Here is a 19,382-nt window from a genome sequence, read left to right on the forward strand (position 1 = left end):
ATACAGTGTTTTTGTCTTAACAGTTCCTCCAGATTTTAGCTACTTGCCTGAAAACAGCTTTGTCAGGGCAGCCATTGACTTCGCTATTGAAAGTGGAAAGAAAGGTAAGAAGGAGTCGATTTACAGTATCCCTCTGCAAAACTTGTTATGACTATAAAAGGTAACCCTAATAACTTGCTTTTATTTGCTAAGAGAACTTTTCTATATCCTAATTTGAACTTCAATAATGTGGGATGTTTAATCTCTAAACAAGGAAATGTTGTAAAATTCAAAAAGATAAGGTAGAATTGTGTAGTTGGGACTATACTTTTATCCACTGAATTTTTAAACACTTTTGTCTTCCCTCTGTATCTGTGGTAGGATCTATGTTCTTGGTGCGAACAAACTCATGTATCCTCAGGAATTCCATCCTCAGACAGACTTCATGCTGTCTGTTGTTTTAGTGATCCTAGATTAAGAATCTCTGCAGCAGAATGGTATTCAAATGGGTTGCTGCAAAGGAACCTGAAGGAAGTATGCTTTTACATGAGGAGTGCTAGTAAGAGAGAGATGTCTTTGAGTGTAGTTTTAAGGGAGGTAAAGCAGTGATTATTCCTGTGTAGAGTTAAGTCAACCCACTGTTGTCCTCCAAGACAGGCTTTGCTTTCAATGGAGGTAAAAGCTGCCAATGCTTTACCTCCACTAGGACATTCACTGAGTTAACTCCCTGTGTTTAAGTACCACAATGTGTAGCAAATGTTAGCACCTGTCTCATAATTTTTTCTGTCCTACCTCTACAGGATGGGAAAAGAGAAGCAAAAAATGTTGCCCTCCTAGATGAGGAGTATCTGTAATTAACTCATAAATTGTTTCAAGGACAAGGAACCAGAGTTTCTATTTATCAGTAATAAAAAGCCTTTTTTTGATAGGACAAGATGTTAGAAATACACTGCTGGTTACAAACAAAAGATATCTAATTTTCACATACAAAAAGAAATAACAGTAATTTTTTTCAGTTCTTCATTACAGATTGGTCTGCAGTGCAATGTTCACTGTTTTTTTTTCCTGAGCAGTTTAGTGAAAAGTGTGTGTATACAATTCAGACTCTTAATCTTCTGTTCTAGGTCCTCAATCTGTTTCACCTGAGATGGTGAAAGTGTCACTGGCACCCATTGCATTAGTTGGAGAAAGCTATCAGTATCCACCTGTAAACTGGGCATCAATTCTTTCTCCTTTGATGAGGCTAAACTTTGGTAAGAGTAATAGTTTTCTATTAAGCTTTTTGTCTCTGTTGCAAGACTTCCTTACTAACATAGCTTTCACAAACATAAGAGCGTACTCAAGGGCTTGAAGTTACTGCAGAGATTGAAATGTTTGCATTGCTTTCAAGGCCAACATTTTAATGTTTGCAAGCATATATTTGTCATCAAATATACGTCTTCGACAATGTGGACACAGTTTGGTTTAACTCCTGAAAAGACTAGAGAAGATTGGAGCTGAGAAGAGTGGATGAGTATTGGAACTTCCCTAAAACAGTGATGAAATAAGACTGAATTTTTCATTTTAATTATTTACAGTAAGGAAAGCCCATTGTGAAACTCAAATAATTGTGTATTATTTTCAGTACCCACTAAATGCTGGTCCAATTCTATTAGAGGTTACAGTCAGCTTTATCACTAGTTTGAACTGCTCTTAGTTCATATAGCTACAGTAGTCTGAAGTACACTTTCTACTAAATTGCAATGTACCACAAAGACAAGCATGTCCCTTTTTCCATCATGATCCTGATCTTCAGTGCTTCTAGGAGAACTTTCCTTCATGCTGAAGAGTAACTTTGGTCTTGAAGTATTGTGTTGGACAGCTTGTATGATATTTGATATATGATACTCAGGATATCTGCCAGTGCCTGTTTGGTTGATATAAGTAAGTTTCAAACTTATTGTGCTAGGTTAATTGTTGGACTTGGATGATCTTAAAGGTCTTTTCCAAACTAAATGATTCTATGGTTCCATGATTCATTTCCATAAAATAACCCCACAAAATCATATGCCAAGTTCTGTATTCCCTTGTTTGATTTCACTGAATTTTGTTTCTCCTGATTTATGTAACTGTTTACAGGCCTTGCAGATTCTTTTAGAACTGGGTTGGAAAAATGCTGTTGGTGTGCTGTAGAACCCAGAATATGGAAGATTGTTCTTAGTTCTTTCTGGGGGTTCATTTTAGTTCTATAGAGTGCTTGCATATCACTGGAAATCATTGAACTATCCTATGAGGAGCAACTGCTTGCTAGATACAGAAAGATTTGGCTGCGTATTAAATTGAGCTGCGACTTCTGTTCTATGTGGTATTCTTGCAAGTGATTATCACAGAATCATAAAATGGTAGCGATAGGAAGGGACCTTTAGAGATCATCCAGTCCAACTCCCCTGCAGAGGCAGATTCACCTAGATCAGGTCACATAGGAACATGTCCAGGTGGGTCTTGAAGACCTCCAAGGAAGGAGACTCCACAACCCATCTGGGCAGCCTGTGCCACTGTTCCGTCACCTTCACAGTTAAATACTTTTTCTTATATTTAAGTGGAACTTTTTGTCTTCCAGATTCATTCCATTACCCCTTGTCCTGTCACTAGATACAACAGAAAAAAAGAATGTCTCAACCTCCTGACACTCACCATTTAGATATTTGTAAATGTTAATTTACATCTGAGATCTCCCCTCCATCTCCTCTTCTCCAGACTAAACAGCCCCAGTTCCCACAGCCTTTCCTCATATGAAACATGTTCCAGTCCCTTGATCATCTTGGTAGCCCTGCACTGGACTCTCTACAGAAGTTCTCTGTCTCTCCTGAGCTGAGGAGCCCAGAACTGGACACAGGACTCCAGATGAGGCCTCACCAGGGCACAGTAGAGGGGGAGAAGAACCTCCCTCAACCTGCTGGCCACACTTCTTGATGCATCCCAGGATGCCATTGGCCTTCTTGGCCATGAGGGCACATTGCTGGCTCATATTTAGTTTATTATCAATCAGGACTTCCAGGTCTCTCTCTGCAGAACTGCTCTTCAGCAGTTCAACCCCCAGCCTGTACTGGTGCATGGGGTTATTCCTTCCCAGATGCAGGACTCTGCACTTGTCCTTGTTGAACCTCATGAGGTTCCTCTCTGCCCAACTCTCAAGCCGGTCAAGATCCCACTGAATGGCAGCACAGTCTTCTGGGGAATCAGCCAGTCCTCCCAGTTTGGTGTCATCAGTGAACTTGCTGAGGGTACACTCTGTCCCCTCATCCAGGTTGTTGATGAAGATGTTAAATAATACTGGGCCCAGAACCCATCCCTGTGGAACTCCATTGGCATCCAACACGATTCTGTGCCACTGATCACCACCTTCTGGGCTCTGTCATTCAGCCAGCTCTTGATCCACCTCACTGTCCAAGCCACACTGCTTGAGCTTTCAGATGAGGATGTTATGGGAGACAGAATCAAAAGCCTAGCTGAAGTCAAGATGACATCCACTGCTCTCCCCTCATCTAGCCAGCCAGTTATGCTCTCATAGAAGGATATCAGGTTGGTCAAACAGGATCTTCCCTTGGTGAAGCCATGTTGACGCCCCCTGATAACCGTCTTTTCCTTCATATGTTCGGTGATAACATTCAGGATGAGTTGTTCCATCACCTTTCCAGGGATGGAGGTGATGCTGACCAGCCTGTAGTTTCCTGGGTCATCCTTCCTGCCCTCTTTGACGACTGGCGTGACATTGGCCTTTCTCCAGTCCTCAGGCACCTCACCTGTCCTCCATGATTGATTGAAAATGAAGGAGAGAGGCTTAGCAATCACATCAGCCATCTTCCTCAGCACTCTAGGATGCATCCCATCAGGACCCATTGTCTTATGAGCCTTAAGCTTGGCCAACAAGTCTTTAACCTCTTCCTCTTCCACCCAGGGCAAGTCCTTTGCTGTTCTGGCCATTCTGTTATCTTTGCTGGACTGGGCATCCCGAGGGCCGGCCTTGGCCGTAAAGACTGAAGCAAAGAAGGCATTCAGTACTTTGGCCTTCTCTGCATCCTCGGTCACCAAGGCACCCTCAGTGTTCAGCAGCAGGCCCACATTCCCCCTCGTCATCCTTCTGCTGCTGATGTACTTGAAAAATGCCTTATTGCTGTCCTTAACTTCCCTGGCTAAATTTAATTCTAGAAGGGCTCTAGCCTTTTGTACAAGTAAGTGAAGTAATTTCTTATACTGAGCTCTGCAGTCCATGCTGATGCAACCTTATGAACAATTGAAATTTCTTAAATGTATGGGGGATTTTTTATTCCTGTTTTTCATTTAGGAGTCATACTTTTGTAAATTAGGGGAATTCCAGAGGAAACGGTACATCAGTTTTGTAACTATGTTTTTATTGACTTAATACAGCATCATAGCCCACATTTGTCAAGTTGAACACTCTTCGCTAGATTACATATACATGCAGAAATATGTCTTAGTGTTTGCTAATGAGCAGTATTCATGCTGTGCTAGAAAGTATAACACAGAACAGTTACATTAAGTGGCACTCTTAGGACACTTTTTCTGGAACAGCTGTATCAGGAATGTTTTTGTGAAAATTACACTATATGCTCAGTTCTCTTGGATTCTCTATGCCACTATTACTCATGTATGAGAATTCTTGACTGGTTTTATGAACCTTAAGTATTTAACAGATTCTATGGTGAAGATTTTTTCATCTGTAAACATATTGAAGACAATAGATTGCTTTCCGATCTTACATGGTTTATTGCAGTTGTTGCAGAGCAGAAACCGTGTAACATGACTGAAGTAGTACCTGATAGTCATTCAAAAGTGCTTTGAAGTTAGGTCACAGGCAAATCACAATCTCTGTATTACTATCCCAAGCTAGTGAGAGAGAATGTTAAGTATCTTGTTATAATTTCACCCTTTACAAGTTCTACAAGTGACTTAACTTCTCATGTAAGTTAATTTGATTTTGAAGAGCCTGATAGTAGACTCTTGAACCTGTGTTTTGTTCATGCACAAGATTAGTGAACTGTATAGAAGTCATGCTATATAGATCATCGCTTCATTACTGAAAGAACTTTTCAACTTGCAAAGGACCTGTTTAAGTTTTATGCTGACATTTGACAGTGTGTGTCTTCTGTCTAATGGGTCAAATGCTAGTGTAACACTTAAATTGTTTGTCCTTATGTTGCTATAGCAATCATGAACTATGTGGAAGCCATCCATTAACTCAAAGTACCTCTTCAACATATTTATATCTAGTTATTCTATTAAAAAACAGGCTTTACCAGTCATTGAGGGACTTCAGGATTCCATAGCCATGATAACCTCTCTACACAGTGAAGTCTTCCCATGTGTTAACCTGGAGAACACTGCAGCCAAGCACCCACAGCAGTAGCAGTGACTACCCACTGTTCTCTGACATACTATATGAAAAAGGGATACGTTGAAGAGTAGAGAACTAATAATTATTCCTACATTTAGCAGGAAGGAATAATGACTCATTTCTCCCTCTGTAGATCAAATCTTCTCTTTATTTGGCAAACATTTTTTTTAATTCTCACTTTTCTTACCACTTCTACATTTTGATTCTTGAGTGAATTGAAATGAACTTGAGCAAACCCTGAGATTTCTTGCTGAAAGTGCACAAATAGGAGAACGAGACTGTTAATGTCTGTGTGTGTGTATGTGTTAAGAGCTTTAAGCAGCATGTCTAGAAGAGTGAATTGTAATGTAGTGCTCTAATAGAATGATAAGCCTCCTTATAATTTCTTCATAACTTGTATTTGTTTTCTCTGTTTTAGGTGATGAGGTAAAACATCTGTGCCTTCAACTGGCTGTGACACAGGCCCAATCATCTCAAAATGCAGCGATGCTTTTGGGGATGTGGGTAGCACCTCCGCTTGTCTACAGTCTCAGTGTACGTATGTCACAAAATTTGTTGGACTTAACACCTTTTTCATATAAGATTCCACAGGGATGATGTTTAGAATGTCTCCACAGAAAAGAAGGGCTCAGAATTCTGTAGAAATATTGTTTAGCAAATATTTCTGGTGAGAGAAAGGCTTTCTGGGGCCTTGAAATTGAAGACAGATTTAAGCTCTGCTACAGTGGTTTTACTTAGACTGCTTAACACTATTTTCTCCTCTCTTGTTTCATGCTACAGCTCTGGTAACCTAGACATGTACGAAGGCATGGCATGAAGGGAGAAAATGTTTCTTCTATTATACCAGCTGATAATCTTAGAAAAAGGTCCAACTTGTCTGTCAAAAATCTTGCCTATTTCTTCCAGCAATATCTCGTGATGTAGTAAAATCTGTTAGTTCTTGCCTTAATGATATAGATAGTCAATAGACTAACCTATAGTATAATCAAATACGGGCTTATCTTCCATTGCAGTACAGTTCTTCTTACAGATGTACAGCATGAACTTGATGATACAGTATGCACAAATCCCCAAATCCCACAGTGCATTTGACTGCAACTCTGTCACTTTGTACAAGCTGAGCAGTAGGTTCATCACAGTTCTCAGAAAATCCATAGTGGATTTCTGTGATAATGGAATCACAGAATGACAGAATGGTAGAGGTTGGAGGGAAGGTCCTAGAGATCATCTAGTCCAATCTCCTGTAAAAGGAGGTCCACCTAGATCAGGTCACACAGGAACATGCTCAGGTGGGTTTTGAAAACCTCCAGAGAAGAAGAATCCACAGCCTCACTGGGCAGCCTGTGCCGGCGCTTCCTCACTCTTAGAGTAAACAAGTTTTCCCTTCTGTTTAAGTGGAATTTTTTATTTTCCAGCTTCTTCCCTATTACCCCTTATCCTGTCGCTGGACACTACAAAAAAAATGTGCCACCCTTTTGACATACACCCTTTTAGTACTTAAAACTGTTGATGAGGTCCCTCCTCAGTCTTCTCTTCTCTAGGCTGAACAGCCCCCTATCTCTCAGCATTTCATCATAAGGAAGATGCTCCAGTCCCCTGATCATCTTGGTGGCCCTGCACTGGACTCTCTACAGAAGTTCTCTGTCCCTCTTGAGCTGAGGAGCCCAGAACTGGACACATGAATCCAGATGAGACCTCACCAGGGCAGAGTAGAGGGGGAGCAGAACCTCCACTGACCTGCTGGCAACACTCTTGATGCATCCCAGGATGCCATTGGCCTTCTTGGCCACGAGGGCACATTGCTGGCTCATTTATTATCAACCAGAACTTCCAGGTCTGTCTCTGCAGAGCTGCTCTCCAGCAGGCAATCATCAGCCTGTAGTGGTGCATGGGGTTGTTCTTTCCCAGATGCAGGACTCTGCACTTGTCGTTGTTGAACCTCATGAGGTTCCTCTCTGCTCAACTCTCAAGCCGGTCGAGATCTTTTCCAGTCCTTCAAGGCATATTTTTGTTTTGTAGTTTCTAATTCACTAGTCTTCACAGATATATAAACATTTAGTGACTATTTTAAGATACAGAATTGATAAGGTACAAAAGATTAAATATATTATTTCTAAGCATGGTTCTCACTGCAGTGGGAATTTGAGGTCACAAAATGAGCTCAGGCTTTGGATTCATTCAAATCTATGATTCATTTTTTTTTATTAACTTGCAATATTGATCGTGCTAGGAGTACCATACTTGTATTCTTGATTGGTGTGTCAGAAGGCCAATGGCATCCTGGGATGTATCAAGAAGAATGTGGCCAGCAGGTCAAGGGAGGTTCTGGTCCCCCTCTACTCTGCCCGGATGAGGCCTCATCTGGAGTCCTGTGTCCAGTTCTGGGCTCCTCAGCTCAAGAGGGACAGGGAAGTGCTGGAGAGAGTCCAGCGCAGGGCTACCAAGATGATCAAGGGACTGGAACATCTTTCATACGAGGAAAGGCTGCGGGACCTGGGGCTGTTTAGTCTGGAGGAGACTGGAGGGGGATCTCAGTATTTAGAAGTATATAAATGGTGGATGTCAGGAAGTTGGGGCATCCCTTTTTTCTTTTGTATCTAGTGACAGGACAAGGGGTGATGGGATGAAGCTGGAACACAAAAAGTTCCATTTAAACATGAGAAAAAACTATTTCACTGTGAGCGTGAGGGAGCCCTGGCACAGGCTGCCCAGGGAGGTTGTGGAGTCTCTTTCCTTGGAGGTCTTCAGGACCTGCCTGGACATATTCCTATGCGACCTGATCTAGGTGAACCTTCTTCTGCAGGGGGGTTGAACTAGATGATCTCTAGAGGTCCCTTCCAACACCTACCATTCTACGATTCTATGCAGGAGTGCTTTGGGCAATGCATAGGGAAACCACAATTGTCTCACCAGTATGGAGGCATGATACTAAGGATTCATTGAAGGTTCCTCAGTTTTTAAGGAAAATAGAATATTGACATGTTTGAACTCTTTAATTCAGCAATTCATCAAAGACAGAAGAATAATTGATAAGTATTTATGACTTTGAGTTTTTGCTTTTCAGATGAAAACCCAGAAATACCTTTTCACATCCTTGTCCGTATGGATGAAACATGTTGCAGAAGACAAACTACAGTCTTTTACAGAAGTGTTTCTAATACAACAATTTGAAGTGAAGAACTACAAAAAAAACCCAGAAATTTGCCAGTGTGTTTTACGGGGGCTCATGCAGGCAATGAAACTTCCAAACCCTGTCCAGTACTGCTGGAGATTTCTGTGCCAGGCTGTGGAGAAAATATTTGAGCTTCTGCCAAATGAGATTCAGGTAAGGGGATGTATTGACATTGTTACCCTATATTTTTACTGATGGTAAGTCCCATATTTTTGCACTGGCTCATCGTGGAATCATAGAATGATAGAAGTTGGAAGGGACCTTTAGAGATCATCTAGTCCAACTTCCCTGCCAAAGCAGGTCCACCTAGATCAGGTCACACAATAATACATCCAAGCAGGTTTTGCAGACTTCCTGAGAAGGAGACTCTACACCCTCCCTGGGCAGCCTGTGCCAGGGCTCCCCCACCTGAACAGTAAAACAGTTTTTTCTTATGTTTAAATGGAATTTTTTGTGTTCCAGTTTCATCTCATTACACCTTGTCATGTGACTAGATACAACAGAAAAAAGGGATTCTCCAAACCTACTGACATCCACCATTTATATATTTATAAATATTAATGAGATCCCCCCCAGTCTCCTCTTCTCCAGACTAAACAGCCCCAGTTTCTGCAGCCTTTCCTCATAAGGAAGGTGCTTCAGTCCCCTGATCATCTTGGTGGCCCTCCATGAAGTTTTTAGTGATAGTAGTGAAGATACCTGCATCATTTCAATTTAAGTTACTTTGAGATGTTGTTTACAGTATGTCTAAGTTTTGAAATGAATGTAATATGCACATTTCCTTCAGGAATTATTCAATAAGAGAAAAATATTATATTAGTACTGAAATAAATATTATTGAAGCAGAAGCAGAGAACAACCAAAAGGAGGGTTTTTTTTCCCCCACAGAGGTTTCAGCTTCTCACAGTGATTAAAATAAACTATCTAGCTACAGAAAATACCTACAGGGAAGAACACTTTCCCCGTAGAACCAGAACAAACTCTTCCAAAGTTCTCAGATACTACCAGTATTCTGGTGCAAATAGAGAATTCTAAGACAGAATACATAGAACAAGGCTAGAGACTAGAATAAAAATTAATCATGATCATTAACAACATTCCTGGACTCAAAAATTTTAATGATAAAGAAACCTGGAAGTATGCACCTAAACTTACATTTACTTTTCTGTTTCCAGAGAGATGAGCTGGAGATGTACATTGACATGGCGAAATGTATCTCAGAAATGGCCGATTCAGATATTGATCGCATTTTGCAGATCTCTAAGGTAATTATATTTTTTACTCCTGCTCTTTTGTCACCAAATCATGTGAAACAGGCATGTTTTACCATTTTTTTTGTCACCAGAGAGTTTTAGCTCATAAGGAACATTTATTGTGCAGATTAGAGTCTATAAATGAGAAACAAATACTGAATCTTAAAACACTTCCTCCCACTCCTCCCTTCTTTCCAGGTTTCTACCTCCTCCCCTCACAGTGGCACAGGGGGATGGGGAATAATGGAGGTTATGGTCAGTTCATCACAGATGGACCTTGCTTTTGCTTCTTCTCAGGAGGAAGCCTCCTCACACTTCCCACTGCTACAGTGTGGGGTCCTTGCCATGGAAGATAGTACTCCACAAACTTCTGCAATGTGGGTCCTTCTCATGGGCTACAGCTTTTCACAAACTGTTCCAATGTGGATCTTATCCACGGGGACACAGTCCATCAGGAACAAACTGCTCGAACATGGGTCCCCCATGGGGTCACAAATCCTGACAGCAGAAGTGGTCCAGTGTGGGCTTCTCTCTCCCTGGGTTCACAGGTCCTGCCAGGAACTTGCTCCAGCACAGGCTTCCCACAGAGTCACAGCCTCTTTCAGGCATCCACCTGCTCTGGCATGGGATACTCCTCAGGCTGCAGGTTGATCTCTGCTCCCTCGTGTCCACCATGGCTGCAGTGTCAGGGCCTTGCCTCACCAGAGGCTGCACCACAGGTCAAAGGGGAATCTCTTTTCCAATGCCTGGGTACTTCCTCCCTGTCCTTCACTGACCTTGGTGTATGGGAAGATGTTGTTCTCACATTCTCACTCCCTCCTGCTGCTCCCGTTTAGCATCTGCACAGTAACTTTTTCCCCTTCTCTAATATGTTAATCACAGAGGTGTTACCTCGGCTAACTGGCCAGGCCTGGGTCAGCAGTGGGTCCATCTCAGAGCCGACTGGCACTGGCCCTGTCAGATACAGGGGAAACTTCTGCAGCTTTGACAGAGGCCACATCTGTAACCCCCCCCCACCAAAACCTGGCTACACAAAACCACTACAATAGCTCATTTCTGTTTAAAGGGGAATGTAAAATCTACAGCAGTATGAAAACAGTCAAAGTGTACCAAGTTACACTTTAGACTTATTTGGAATCATGTAAAATTAAAATTATAAATATGGTCTTCTGCTTCATAACTTGTCTTGAAAAAAAGATGAGCCTGCTAGATAATCAATTTTTTTTTTTTTTTGAGGGGAACACAGCATCTAGTGTTACCACAGGAGATACATTCTAATTTAACACGGTTTTTAATTGTATTTGCAGAACAATATAGAGAAGACAACATTCACGAAAGTGTATTTAATTTCTCAAGGGAGACTACCTCTGATGAACTTGGGTGCTGTGATTGATACTGTGGCAGAGTATCACCGGAAGGAAAATGCTTTATGGATGCTCTTGCATAGTTTATATCAAGCTCGTATTGTGAGCCATGAAAACACAGGTAATGTCAGGCTTAGAGAAGAACAAACAACTAAATCAACACATGTCAAATAAGCTATAGTGATTCTTCAAAAATATTTTTAAGGTGGTTTAACCCAAGTATTTCCAAATTTCTCCATTTTAGAAACTGCTCAATCTTCAGAATTTTTCTGCTCTTCAAATACTTGTATGAAACATTGGGTTTATGTTTTTCTCCAATTCTTTATGTCCTTGTGGATCAGCTACAAGTCAGGTGTATTTATTTCAGGCAGGTGGTTTGCAGACCAGAGTTTGGGCTAGATCTGTGTCTTCTAGTCTTTTTAGACTTTTGGTGAAAGATAGTGTTAGAGATGTACACGATAATAGTGCTACTCTGCTAACTTTCAGATCTAATGTCTGACTTACTAGTGTGTGACATAGCAGGTAGCAGTGTATTCCTATGACACTGCTTGAACCAAGGAGAATCCTTGGTTTAACTCCTTGCACTGAGTTAACACAGGAAGCAAATTGCCCTTCTGCCACTTTATAACCATACCAGATCGTTATCTGATGGATGAATGAGTTGGGCAGGCTCAGCTGAGGGCCTGATAAAGCACTAGAGCTGATACAAGAGAAGTAGCAGAATCACACAGGAAGACGGAGGAGTAGGAAACAACAGCAGAGGGAGCCAAGAGTGAGATCTCATTTTCGTTGCAGAAGGATCTTTGTCTGCTTGTGTTCACAGAACAACTTCAAAGCATTGTATTGCTAGATACCTTAGCAGCCAGCTGTGGCTGAAGAAATTGAAACAGTAGTGAGTTTTGATTTGAGTGAAGGGAGGTTTCTTTGAGTAGAAAGAAGAGGCAATATGAAAGAAGGAAGATGTAAAGAGTTTAAAGAAAGAGTAGTGTATTAAGGGATGTGTTCTCAAAGGGGAAGATGGTTATTAGTTTGTAGGGGGTAGAATAGATTTTGGACAGCAAAATCCAAATCAATAAGATATGTTCCATCCTTGGGGTTGAGGGCTGATTTTATTTGAATGCCTCAACTGTGTTTTAAATGATCCTCTCTGCTCTGTAGGATGATTTTTGCACCACGCCCCACATTCTTGCCCAACATACAGTGACATCAGTACTAGACTGAGGTGAAGTATGGGGGCAAAAACTTGAGAGAGGCTTTACGATTCTATAGTGGTCATATTTGCAGACTGGGTTAGTGTGACTGGCAGGCTGCCATTATGTGCCATTATGAAATATATACCATTATGAAACAGTTCTCACTCAGCATTCTTTTTTTCTGTGTGTTGAGTGCATTCCCTGCATTATAAACAAAGTTTTTTGTACTTTTTAACTGCCCATATGCCTCCTGTCAGTGGCAACCATGAATCAAATGTGATAGCAGTAGGTATTGGTGATCATTATTCTTCCACAGTTGCTAAGATGGTTCTTATGCTTGCTTTTTATCGAGAAATTGTACAGTCTGGTGTCTTATGTGAGTCAGTGTTCTTCTTCTTCTTCTAGGGGTGCTGAAAAGAATGAACTGGCTGCTAGACCTGATGGGCTACATCAGAAATTTAGCACACAAGTCAACACCCTTACAAAATGTCGATCTTAAAGAGGTACACGCTCTGAAAAGAATTTGCAACTTTCAGGAACAAAAGAGGATTTTATGTATTTTCACTTTCTTTCTCAGCACTAAGTACTATTCCCCATGCTTCTATGATTTAGAAGATTGTAATCTTGCCTCCATAGGAAAACTGTTCTCAATTTTTGTGGATGTGTGTGTGTTTAAAACTCTTCCTTTAAAATAACTCTGTCATTCAAATTATAATAGAAACTAAAGGCAACTAAAGGAAATAGTTGCCTCAAATTTACTGTATTTAAAACAATTAAAGCAAAAATTTTAATTTACAGATAGAAGCATATAAGCAGAACAAAACTGTGCAGCTGCTCTTTCTAAGAGGTCTTAACAGTTTTAAGGAACTAATATTGTTCATTGTTACATCTGTTCAGCAGTTTAAATCTTTGGATTTAAGATGTAATACAAGCTGCTGCTTAGATCAGTAAGGCATTTGTTACGTTGCAGTATTTCCTAACCCTTTGTACTACAAAAATGTGCTGTAAAGAGGTTATTTCCCCATTTCAAATGAGTTGCAGATCAGTCTTAATCTAAAGGATCCTTTTCCAAGAGAGTAGCTTTGCTTTTCTATCTGTAGGCATTTTAGTTAGATTTGGTGTTTAGAAAAAGGCTAATACTGCTTCAAAGTATAAGACAATATTAAGAACTTTTTAGTTCTTTTATTTTGAAAGTTAGCTGATTTTCAGGTGACTTTTGAAGAGCAAGACACCACCTGGATTTTTGGTTTGGGGATTTTTTTTTAATAATTGGGATTTTTCCCACTTTCTGCAGTATTCACTGATGAAGTACATTTTGCCTTTTTCCTGTGTAGTGCATAGATTTCCTCCTGTGGCTGTTTGCAGCTTCAGTGGTGGCCTGGGCTGACCACTGTGCACCATTACTGCTTGGCCTCAGTGCTAACTGGTCACTGTGGAAGCACCAAACAGTTTTACCAGAATCACCTGATGAGCATATTGGAAAGCACCCCACTGACAAGCTTCCTGTGCAAGAGGTTCTCACTCTCCTTCCAAGCAGCATTTCCCTTTTGCTGGCTAAAGATCCTTGGAAAGAACAAACACAGAAGGTAAAATTGCATGTAGTGGTGTTTTCCAAGTGTCAGAAAGCACCTCATTTTTAGTAGTCAGCTCAAGTCTTCGGTGGAGCAGCTGTTTCCTCTGTATCTTTTGCATCTGACTTGTTATCTTGTTTTTATTTCCAATCAGATATGACTTGTCTCAAAATGTTGTATGTAGTTTCTCAAGTAAAATGTGAGAGTTTCAAAGAACAAAAAAATATTCCAGTGTTGGGAGTCAAACTCTTACAAGAGTACAGCTGATAGAAGAGAGTTGGCAGCTGCTGGTACCGAGTCAGTCTTTTAAACACTGGAAGGCATACCCTCTGTAGCTGAACATCACTACAGGACAGTGCCAATTCAGAGCAATTAAAGATCTCCTGTGCTGTTTGTAGTGTGTGTCGTTTCTTTTCCAGTATAAGTTGAAAATAAGTGTGGAAAAGTGTGCCTAATTTGGCAAGCCTACTGTGGATTGCTTGTGGTTGAGATAAGAGGAAATATTGATACAAACCTAAAGATTCATAGTTAACTTTTGTGCAAACCAGAATCTGTTAAGGACTGGCTCCTGTACAGTCCTGTGCTCAGTTACCACTGAAGAGAATGGGAATTCAGAACGTGGGAGCAATTCAGGATTGGGCTGTTCATATGCAAATATCTATCTAATTAGGCTTTAGGGAAGAATTTGAGATGGTGGCCTGAAAGTCACCCTGATAACTTTGAAAAACCGCTTTGTCCTCCAGGCATCCTGCACTGCCAGAGAAACAATGAAAAATGAAAGAGATCAAAAAAGAGACAAAGGCAGTAAGAGTTCTGAAAGATTTGCAGGAAAAAGTTTGTACAAGAGACTGATAAAAATGGATTGTATTAATAGGTTAAAGGCATGAACTGGCAAGATGGAGGGGAACTATTTACTGTGCCTTCTTCATTACAAATAATTGTTGCTGAGGTAATGAGAAAGACTAAAGGGAGTTTCAGATCCAGCTGTGGGAGAAACTGCACTGACAGTGAGGTATGCTCTAGGGCATTTGGATAGTTTGAACAGAAGCTTGATTGGCCACTGCCTCTGATTAGGTAACTATGAGTTTTGCAGCAGTCAGATGTTGCCTGTCAAACTAAAAACAATTAATGGTGTTCTAATAGAGAGAGTCTTTTAATTTGGGTATTTCTTTGTATTCCTATCTTCAGTTTATTGACTGGCTGATCAATATGAAGGAAAGCCCTAAGGAAGCATTATCAAAATCTTCCATGGACCTGCTGAAAGGTAGGGGTTCTTATTTTTCCGTAACTATCTATACAGCTAAAAACCCAGTTTAGAGGAGCGAGATGAATCTTTACTATGAGGACATGTAGGAGAGCTATATTTTGTCTTTAAGGAAACCTTCACAGGTAGGTTAACATTCCTGTCTGTAGCACGTTGTTACACTTGCTGCCTCACCTACTGACGCTTATGATGTAACACTGAAGATTCAAAGGGCCTAAAGGTACATTGGGTCCTACAGCCATATTTAAGTGTTTATCTATCAGGTTTTTTTGACCAATACTATTTTGAAAAACACTGTTTGGAAACGCTCCAGTGCTGGAATAAAAGTCACATAGCAATCAGATGTAACTGAAGACTAAACTGTGAGGAAGGGATGAGAGATGGGTAATGACAGCCTAATAGAGTGGTATGACAAGAAAAGATTGAGGAATTAAAGCTGCTGAAAAGATGTATGAAAATAGACATGGGAAGTACGTAATACTTTGAATTACAATAGTGACCTGTGGCCCTAGCATGCACCCCGTTGCTCACCTAGAGATGTAGGACTGTGGATACAATCTATGCAAGGCACTTTAAGAGGACTTAATACTCTCAAGTGATACAAATGTGCTTGTACTTCTTTCCATTAACACAAGACACCTTCTTTGAATCACCTGATTTGGACCTGAACATGGCTTCTTGAAATCTGGTTATAAACTCTTTGCATTACTAGGATAAGTAGCCTAGTTTTAAGAGTCTGCAGTCTTTACTCATTCTGTGATAATTACAAAATTCCCCTGTTGTATCTGCTGATCCTCACCAGAGAAAATGCTAAGGGTTATTGGGGAATCACCTCTGTACATCAGAGGATTCTGATATACGTGCCATATTCTCAGTATGCCCTGATTGAGATGAGTCATTGTTTCCCATGAGCTTTCCATAGTGTTTTTGATTTTAAGTACTAGAACATGAAAATCCCTTTCTGATGGCTACAATTTGACTAGTTTGGTTCCTGGATTCTCCCTAAATGCATGATCCTTTCAGATTGAATTGAGGAATCAATGAAACATTTCCAATCAGAGAATTGCACAGAAGGCTTAAGACACTGTACTTTGTGCTTCTGTCCTTTCTTGCATCTCCTCTCTCTCTCAGTTCTTGCATCTTTGAATTCAAACTTTCTGTGGTGTTGGGTGATCTTGTGCCTCTTCAAAGTGATGAATCTGCGCTTGTGTTAGTAAAGTTACTAGACAGGATATTCTCACTTCCTTTTCAGTCTGGACTGCACAAATTAATGTCATTTGTCTTTATCTTCACAGTGACACTTCTGGCCTTGAGATCTCTGTCAGACTTCAAGAAGAAAGCAGTGTGGACTAAAGCTTATGGGTGGTAGCTGCATGCAATATCCAATAAAGAAAACTATTCAGAAGACCAATTTCAAGGAGATTTCCTAACAGAAGGTTTTGAGGGGTTGGGTTTTTCATTATGTTTTTGGCCTCTTGACAAAAACTGATAAGATGAAAAGTAATATTTTATTTTTCACTGATGGGGTATTGTTTTTTTACCAGCTACCTAACATGGTTTGAGCTGTGCTGAAGTGAAAAATACACGTTCATTTGTCTCAGTTGAGTGGTTTCAGTGAGAATTGGGAGCCTCAGAAGTTGGAGTCTGTTATTCCTTTAGCTCATGGAAGCTTTGTAGAAATGGATGGAGAAAAACAAAAAAACTCTTGTAAAATTTGTTTGGTTGTTGCCAACTTACTAAAGTATGTTTCAGCATAACAGACCTCTGAATGAACATTATTTTTTACCTGTTAACCCCACTGCTCTTGTGCAGTAGTTGACAACATATTGGTGGTATACAGTGTGTTCAGGGTTTATGAAAGGGGCGATGTGCTATCCACTTTTGCAACAGCTTTATTAGGATCATTGAAATGAGTCAATGATGTTGATGGTTGCGACATTCCTAGCTCCAGGATGGTTGCCATTTTCTTTCCACTTGTAACTGTTCTGATCTCCTTTACCCTTCTTCGCACTAAGGAGAGTTTTTCCCCTGCTTCTAGGAAAAATACAGCAATTCTTTTCTACCTTTGCCATCTTCAATGGATTAGTCCCTGCCATTTTTCTTATGTAATACTCTCCTCTTTCTGAAGGAACAGAGAACTTTTCCACTTTGCAGTCTTACTGACAGACCTTAAAAATGGGTTTGTATTTAATAGTTCTTCTCACTAGAGCAGACAAAAAATAACTGGGTGTAATTGTTTGGGCACTACGGTGCCCAATCTAATGTCTTCCAAAGTGGTGCTAGTGAGAGCATAGTTGATTTTGACAAACTTGCATGAAATGTTGTCACCCTACCTCTAGAAGTCACACCCCATTAAGGAATTCTCTTAGTTTCAGGATGGGTAATATTTCCTCTGTGGAAGAAATTCTTCTCTGACTTCTAGATGGGCTTTTCTCACCTAATAAGGTTATTGTGGGATGGCGGTGAGCTTCCCACAGCAGTGAGACATTTTTTCAGCAATTAGGTGTGTGGAGGATTAACATAGTACTTGTTTGTACCTCTAAAATCACAAAATCACAGAATCTTAACGGTTGGAAGGGACCTTGAAAAATGATGTATAATAATGGTAAGTTTCTGCTCTGTATGCAATTATGTGCTGAAAAGACAGTCTAAAGGTACAGAAGGACTCACTGAAAGTATTTGTCACAGAGTCAATATCTCAGTTCATGACATCTTTTTTCGTGTGTACTTCCAAGTAACACCTAACAAAGCCAAATATGTAACATCTTTTAGTAGTGTAATCTCTAGTATACTGTTGAACCTCTATTCAACTGAGTTGCGTGTGTGTTGGCATTTTACTTCTCATAAGAATTCTCTTTTTCAAGAGAATCTCTGGCTAATGCCCAGGTGCTGTGTTTTAGTTTGCATGGTGGAGCAGTGTATAAATATCTGAATTAAACTATACTGATAGGCAGTAGAAAAAGTAAGCCGATGATTGCCTGAAGGTGGCAATGCTAACACGCCTTCATGGAGCACTTAGGGTTTAGGAGCATATCTGTAATGTTTGTGCACCAATACACACAGTATGAGAAACAGCGTGAACTGGAAATGTTGTTCAGCTCTAACAGCCATCACGTCATTGTTATTACTGACACTTGATGGAATGAGTCCCATAAGTGGAGTTGGAGTGCTGGGATGGAGATCTACAGGCTGTTCAGGGATGGCTAGACAGGGCAGGCAAAGTGAAGGTGTGCTGTATCTAAGGGTGAGATTTGACTGTACAGTCCTTGGTTAATGATGATGTGGTTGAGAGCCTCTGGGTGAGGATTAGGGGACAGAAAACAAAGGAGGTGATGCAGTGGATGTCTACTACTGACTGCCCAGCCAGGATGTAAGTGCCAGTGAGTTATTCTGTAGGTAATTAGGAGAAATTTCTGAATTGGTAGCCTTTGGCCTTGTATTCCAGGTTCTCAGACATCAACTGGGAATACCAGACTGCAGGGACAAGTAAGACTGGGAAATTCCTGAAGTATATTGAAGATAATTTCTTGTTGCAGGTACTCAATGAGCCAGCTAGGAAAGATGCCCTCCCGGAGTTGTTTGTGAATAGAGAAGAGGAGGATGTGATGGTAGTTGGCTGTCTTTGTTACTGTGATTATCATGAAACAGTTGAGTTTTTTAAACTTCCAATGTAGTAAGAAAAAAGGAGAGTAGAGTTACTGCCCTGAATTTCAAGAGAGTAAACTTGAAACTGCTCAGGGAGCACTGGAGTACTAGGCAGTCATCAATGGCGTGAAATTTAACAAGAACAAATGGTGTACCGTGCACCTGGGACAGAGGAATGCCAGGCACAAGTGTAAAATGTGAGAGGAGTGTCTGGAGAGCAGCCCTGCAGAAAGGGGTCTGGGGATGTTAGCTGCCATGAAGCTCCCCAGGAGTCTGCAGTGTGCCCGGGCAGCTGGGAGGGCAGCTCGCACGCGGGGGAGCATCAAACACAGCAGAAACAACTGGTCAGCAGAGATATTTGTGACATGTTAGGGTGGCCTCTCCTCCAGTGCTGTGTGCCACTCTGGGCCCTCAGTTAAAGAAGGATGTGAAGGTAGCTGCACGTGTCTAAAGGAGGGCAACAAAGCTGATGGCAAGGCTGACAGAAACATTATGTGAGGAATGTCTGAGTACTCTAGGCTTGTCTAGTTTGAACTAAAGGAATAC

General features: G+C 40.8%; 1 protein-coding gene across 1 annotated transcript in view; it reads left to right on the forward strand.

Moving 5' to 3' along the window:
* FOCAD (focadhesin) overlaps positions 1 to 16,933 on the forward strand; it is a 117,471-nt gene extending 100,538 nt beyond the window's left edge. The window contains exons 35-44 of the mRNA XM_062018520.1: positions 24 to 104; positions 1,104 to 1,232; positions 5,793 to 5,908; positions 8,439 to 8,699; positions 9,722 to 9,811; positions 11,107 to 11,284; positions 12,762 to 12,859; positions 13,691 to 13,942; positions 15,116 to 15,191; positions 16,487 to 16,933. Of these exons, the coding sequence (XP_061874504.1) occupies positions 24 to 104; positions 1,104 to 1,232; positions 5,793 to 5,908; positions 8,439 to 8,699; positions 9,722 to 9,811; positions 11,107 to 11,284; positions 12,762 to 12,859; positions 13,691 to 13,942; positions 15,116 to 15,191; positions 16,487 to 16,560 (1,355 nt within the window). The 3' untranslated portion in view covers positions 16,561 to 16,933. The remainder of the gene's footprint in view (positions 1 to 23; positions 105 to 1,103; positions 1,233 to 5,792; positions 5,909 to 8,438; positions 8,700 to 9,721; positions 9,812 to 11,106; positions 11,285 to 12,761; positions 12,860 to 13,690; positions 13,943 to 15,115; positions 15,192 to 16,486) is intronic.
* Positions 16,934 to 19,382: the final 2,449 nt, after the last annotated feature.

Source organism: Colius striatus, chromosome Z (genome assembly GCF_028858725.1).
Source record: "Colius striatus isolate bColStr4 chromosome Z, bColStr4.1.hap1, whole genome shotgun sequence".
Taxonomy (NCBI): domain Eukaryota; kingdom Metazoa; phylum Chordata; class Aves; order Coliiformes; family Coliidae; genus Colius; species Colius striatus.